This window comes from Zingiber officinale, chromosome 8A (assembly GCF_018446385.1).
Source record: "Zingiber officinale cultivar Zhangliang chromosome 8A, Zo_v1.1, whole genome shotgun sequence".
Lineage (NCBI taxonomy): Eukaryota > Viridiplantae > Streptophyta > Magnoliopsida > Zingiberales > Zingiberaceae > Zingiber > Zingiber officinale.
Window position 1 is genome coordinate 19,007,261 of NC_056000.1, and position 5,887 is coordinate 19,013,147.

Consider the following 5,887-nt stretch of genomic DNA (forward strand, 5'->3'; position numbering starts at 1 on the left):
GATATTCTCCTCATCATTTTTCTTTTCTATTGATCATATCCGAAAATGAGAGGGTGGAAAACTGAGGATGTGGCTACTGCATTGACTGGATGTAGACCGTGCCCCGCTCTGTAAAACAAGTAATGTTAGTACCGAGCCAGGAAAGGAGTCCTCAGCGTTGGTCCTCCAACACTCAAGCCAGTTACCGAAAATGTAGAGGAAAGCGAAGCAACAGTAACGCAAGCACAAACAGTGAATAACGCGTACCTCCGTCGATACTTGGACCCCCCCCCCCTTTATATAGAGCCCTGGTGGGTGATGTGCATGGTCTTCAAGGCATGGACACATTCTCTAATGTGTTCTATGAAATAACATGTCAGGAAAATACCTCTGACACCATACTTTAACAAGGCATGCATATCCCTGATAAGCAAAATGCCTCATGTTAGCGACACCATCTCCCAAAATGATATCGAGGGGTATAGCAATGGTCCTACTGCTTGGCCGAGTGGGATAGCCGCAAGGCCGACTCCTCCGCTCTGCTGGCCTCAGCTGATCTTCCTTGCGATGACGGGGTGTAGTAGCTTGTTTTGTCTCTCCCGATCAGACAAGCTCTTCCGTCTCCTCAGCGTCCTGCCATCCCGCACTGAGCCTCTGGCAATCTTATCGTATTATCCGAGCTAGACGGCTGGCCCGCTCGTTATAGTCTTATCGACCGCTATAGTCTCTTATCGATCGGACACTGATTGCCCCGACCAGCCGTTATACGTAAGCCTTTTGATACTCTGACGTTGACTATCTTGACTTTGACCTCCACCTCGACAATTAACATGTATCGGATGGGTCCCCTTTTATCACCGCATCATCTATTGATATCAGTAGATGATTGAATGGCACTTGGACATTTTTTTTTGTCGCAGGATACTGAAGTTTAGAAAAATAAGACCTTTTCTCTTCAGGGATATGTAAGGATTTTGAGGCATCATCCACTGGATGCTCCATTTAACACGAAAAGATGTCTTCTGTAGAATAGACTAAATCCATTTTAATACTTTCCTATATCATTTGATAAATAATTGTTTTCATTGAAATGATGGAAATTGAAAATGATTTTTATTTTCACTTTGTCATTAGTTCAGAGCAGCCCAGACACTGTGAAAGAAGATAAATCAGTGCAATGATCCTTTGGATAGGGATGGGAGATCAGGCACCTAAGTGGGTGGGATTTTCGAATCCATTGGAAATTGACTATAAAACCTATTACCAACTGCACGGGGCAAATTCATCTCTTTCTAAACTTAATACTAAAAGCTATTACTAAGGAAGGTCAATCAAATAAAGGAAGTTGAATTGGCAAACTTATAGAGCTGGAACAAAACGGAGGAACTAGAGATAAATTTTAAGTTCAAATTAACAATAGAAAAAATATATATATTCATTTTCTATAAAATTTTACATAAAAATAGAATACATATAGAAATTCATACTAAAATCATGAATGTAATAATTGAAATAAAAAAGCATTATAAGATTATACAATCTATCATTATTCATTAAAATGATAATTCAAAAATAGCACAATCAAGTACACAACGCTAATTAGTAATTACAAATGTTAAAAGAGAAAGAAATGCACGTAATTAGTATTGCTAATTAAGCCGCTTGGCTAACCAATTCAGTAGCATAAGCCTGCCCATACTCTCCCTTCTTAACCTCCTCGTCCTCAAAGTGATCAGCTCTTACGTTCATAGTCAGCATGAGGCAAACAAGCCACAAGATGGCCGCATCAAGGGCGAGAAAAGCTGCGCCGCCAAACATGCCAGTCTTTGCCGTAGGACACTGCGTCGTGAGATCGTAGTGAACGTTGCGCGATCGGTGTAGGCCTTCAGAAACGACAGTCCATATCAAGAACGCAAAGGCTAGAGTTGACACGATCCTGAAACAAAACGATAACAAGTTAGTGACTACAGAACTGATGCCTACACAGTAAGAAAGAAGAGAGAACTCACTCAGCGATCACAAAGAATACGAATAAGGTGGAGTAGCCAAACAAGACATTGTTTGAAACAACCTTCCCTTTGTAGTTGAAGAACACAGCGACGTGCCCTCCGATGATCGTAAAAACTAGAGCAACGACTGACAAAGAACCGACCAACACTGTCGGATCGCTTGGGAATTTGCAGATCACAACGCCCTTTCCTTGAATTGGAGTTCCAAACGGAGGCTGTAAAATGAATACGCGAAATGAAACGCTGAACCTTAATACTAAAGAATATAATTCCAAGAGATAGCAGAGGGAACCTTTTTGTTCTCTGCAACAATAGCCAATATGAAGGACAAGAACCCTAGAATAGTCACAAAGGATCCAATCTTTCCACTTTGCTCCAAGGCCATTGCTGTTCGCGAGGTAATGGATCAAATCCCGGCTTCAACACTGAGATTTCCACAAGGAAATGTGAAGCTGCAGAATGTAAATTTTAGAGAAAATGAGAAAGAAGAATGACTAATAGGGTTTAAATTAAACCTGATGAGAATTCTAAGAATTTGTGGCCTGTATATCCTATGTGAATGCGTTGCATATATATATATCGTTGGAGGAGATCCACAATAAGTGCGCAATAAATAGGAGACGAGCTGGATTTTGATAATACGTTTGATTTATTTGGTTGAGCGATTCTGACGCCAACGATATATGCATAGAAAGAAGAAAATTTCATACTATTTATTCAATGATTTGGTGTAGTGTACATATTTATATGGTTAATATTTATATATTTTTTTTGTTTACAAATGTGATGGAAAAAATAGGAAACAACATTAAATGAATTCCTTGTGCAAACTACAATTTTTTTTATATTATTATTAAGGTATCCAATTTATTGCTATATATATGCACATCTATATCGATGAACTCCCCAATAAATAATTTTCAAAAAAAGGTATTAAGCAATTAGATTGCCTATGTTTAGAAATCAACAAAGGGTAACGTGCGTACATTCCATTTCTTTCCTCTTTAAAGGTGTAACATAAATTCATTGTATTGAGCAAGTTTGAAAGTAATTATTTTTTAAAAAAAATACAATTAAATTGTTTAAAGTTATGCGAAAAATAAGAATTTATCATATCTAAAATAAATTTTGTTCATATGGTAATATTTTTATTGCTCACTAGATTATTTTTTATTTGAGAAACAACTTTTAAAAATATGATACTTGACAAAAATAAATACACCATTTTTAGATATTCTTAAAAAGATTTTAATATTAAATAATGTACATTTAAAATCATCCAAACATTAAATTTCTAATTATTCACACTATTTTATGCTAGTCTCTTTTGTCCTTTGATTTATTTAAGCAAAATTACTAATATCTAATTTTCGGGATTGCTATGTTTAAACCAGATGGCGTATGAGTATCATTTGCATCAATAATGAATGAATAATTCTTTCATGCATTATGATCTAGCTTAATATACAAAGAGCTAATTTTTTTCGTAGGAAATTTTTCTTGCATTATAATCTTGAGGATCTATTTTCAAAGCATCGTGATCTATGAAAAATTAAGCCTCATTTGGAACATAAAAAATTAATGTCGAAGAATTAAAAGGAATTCATTGGATCATTATGGTAAGAGTTAACTTTTTGTAATGAAGACTATATTATGGGATAGGAGGTTCTAAAGAGCAAATTGAGATGTATTTTTTCATTTGAATTGAATGGATAGAGAATTAATTGTAAAGTTGATTGTTGAATACGTGTGAGACGAGGTGAAAAAGGATAGAAATTTTATTGTAAATGGGATTTTAGTCTCATATTAGTAGTTTTAAGGTATGTTGGTTAGTTTATATTGATTCGCATGCATAGAGGATGTGAATAGATGCATGGGGAGAGACTCTCTCTCTCACACGTGAGTGCGCAAGATACAAATCTAAGGTCCGGATTACACTAAACTATGTTGACTCGTGTACTCCTATATAAGGAGGTCTGCTCGGCATTCACCTGTCTTCCCTCCTCCTCTGTCATGCAACTCTTGCTCGCATAAGAATTTTAAATTTAGCTAAGTCACAAAAAATCTCCGGCTGTAATAAGATAAGTTAAAATTAAGGCCCAACTAAGTCTAGGTGACATCCGACGTGGGTCAAAATCTACTTTTTTTAATCTCTCATTTATATGCATGCTATAACTTTTTCCTTTTTTTTTTTTCCTTTTTCCTCTTAAATTAAAATAAAATTATCTTTCTCTCTATTTTGATTACATACAACAATTATGATGCAGGTTTTTAAAAACCAATACCACACCTTAAATACATAAGTCACTATTGTAGTGCTGATTTTTAAAGATCAACATCAAGTGATGCTTGTCTTTAAGGTGATGATTTTTAAAGACCACCACCAAGTTAAAAATTAGCACCACTTAGTGTTGATCTTTAAAAACTAGCACTAGCACCAAGTGGTGCTAGTTTTAACCTAGTGTTGTTTTTTAAAAACCAACATTAAGGTGTTAAAGACTAGCATAAAGGTGATGTTGGTCTTTAAAACCTAGCACCAGATTAGTTGGTCTTTAAAGACCAACACCATCTTGGTGCAAATTTTTAAAAATCTGCATCAGGTTAAAAACTAGCACTAAGATAGTATTGATATTTAAAAACAAGCATGGATTAAAAATGAACAAAACCAACATCACATGTTACTGGTGTTGGTCTTTAAGACGAGCACCACCTTGGTTGGTGCTCTTTAAAGACCAACACTAGGTTGGTGTTGGTCTTTCAAAATCAACACCATAGCGGTGGCTAGTGTATTTAAGCTGTGGTGTTGTTTTTTAAACATCGGCACCAAAGTTATTATTGCATGCAATTAAAGGAGGGAAGTGAGAATTTTATTTTAATTTATGAGGAAATAGAGAAAATTGTTGCATACAGATGAGAGAGGAAGTCGCGTCAGATCGCCCACGTCGGATGTTGCCCACGATAGTTCACCTAAGGGTGTGTAGGGTACTATTTTTATATACATATAACACCACAGCTTATATACACCAGTCATCGTTGTGATGCTGATTTTTAAAGACCAGCACCAAGATGTCGCTTTGGTGTTGGTCTTTAAAAATAAGCACCAACTAAGGTGGTGCTAGTCTTTAAAGACCAACACCCTTTGCACCAAGGTGCTGATCTTAGGGTGTTAGTCTTTTAAAACCAGCACCAAGTAGTACTAGTTTTTAATCTAGTGCTGGTTTTTAAAGACTAACATCATCTTGGTGCTGGTTTTTAAAGACCAACACTATCTTAGTGCAGATGGTACTGGTGTCGGGTTTTAAAAAAATATAGATCTATCATATTAACAACCCCTAGTGCCAACTCCATGGATATTGAGGGAGGTAAATGCAAGTACACAAGAGTTATGCGCATGATGGGGTAAACCTCAGGTCATCAGTTCCTGAAAATCGATCATTAGCTATTACCGCAGAAATGTCATACGTCTACCGTCTGCACTATGCCCTGAGGGCTGGTGCTGGTCTTTGAAGACCTACACTAGGTGGTACTGGTTTTTAATTTGGTATTGATTTATACAGACCAGAACTACCTTGGTGTTGAAGACCAACACCAAGTGATGTTGACTTTTAACTTTGTGTTGATTTTTAAAACCCAACACTAAGGGGGTGTTTGGTTGATGGGTTTGGGAATGAGGGAATGAAATGATAATAAAAGATGGTGTTTGGATTGTGGGTTTTGAAATGATAATTTGGGAATGATTTCTAGATTTATGGGAATCAACCAAACTCATATAATTAAGTGGGTTTCATTTCCATTCTTATTCACATTATACCTTACTATTAAATCTATACTCATAGTCATTCTCATCATTTAACCAAACGCTACCTAAGTAGTGAAGGTTTTTAACCTAGTACTGATTT

At 36.2% G+C, this 5,887-nt stretch overlaps 1 protein-coding gene across 1 annotated transcript; it reads right to left on the bottom strand.

Annotated features, from left to right (window-relative positions):
- Window positions 1–1,632: 1,632 nt before the first annotated feature.
- LOC122010574 lies at window positions 1,633–2,373 on the bottom strand. Its single transcript, XM_042567095.1, has 3 exons — window positions 2,281–2,373; window positions 1,989–2,203; window positions 1,633–1,915 (listed from the first exon to the last, which is right to left on the bottom strand). Exons 1-3 carry the CDS (start codon window positions 2,371–2,373, stop codon window positions 1,633–1,635), a joined length of 591 nt encoding a protein of 196 aa, XP_042423029.1.
- Between the last annotated feature and the right edge of the window lie 3,514 nt (window positions 2,374–5,887).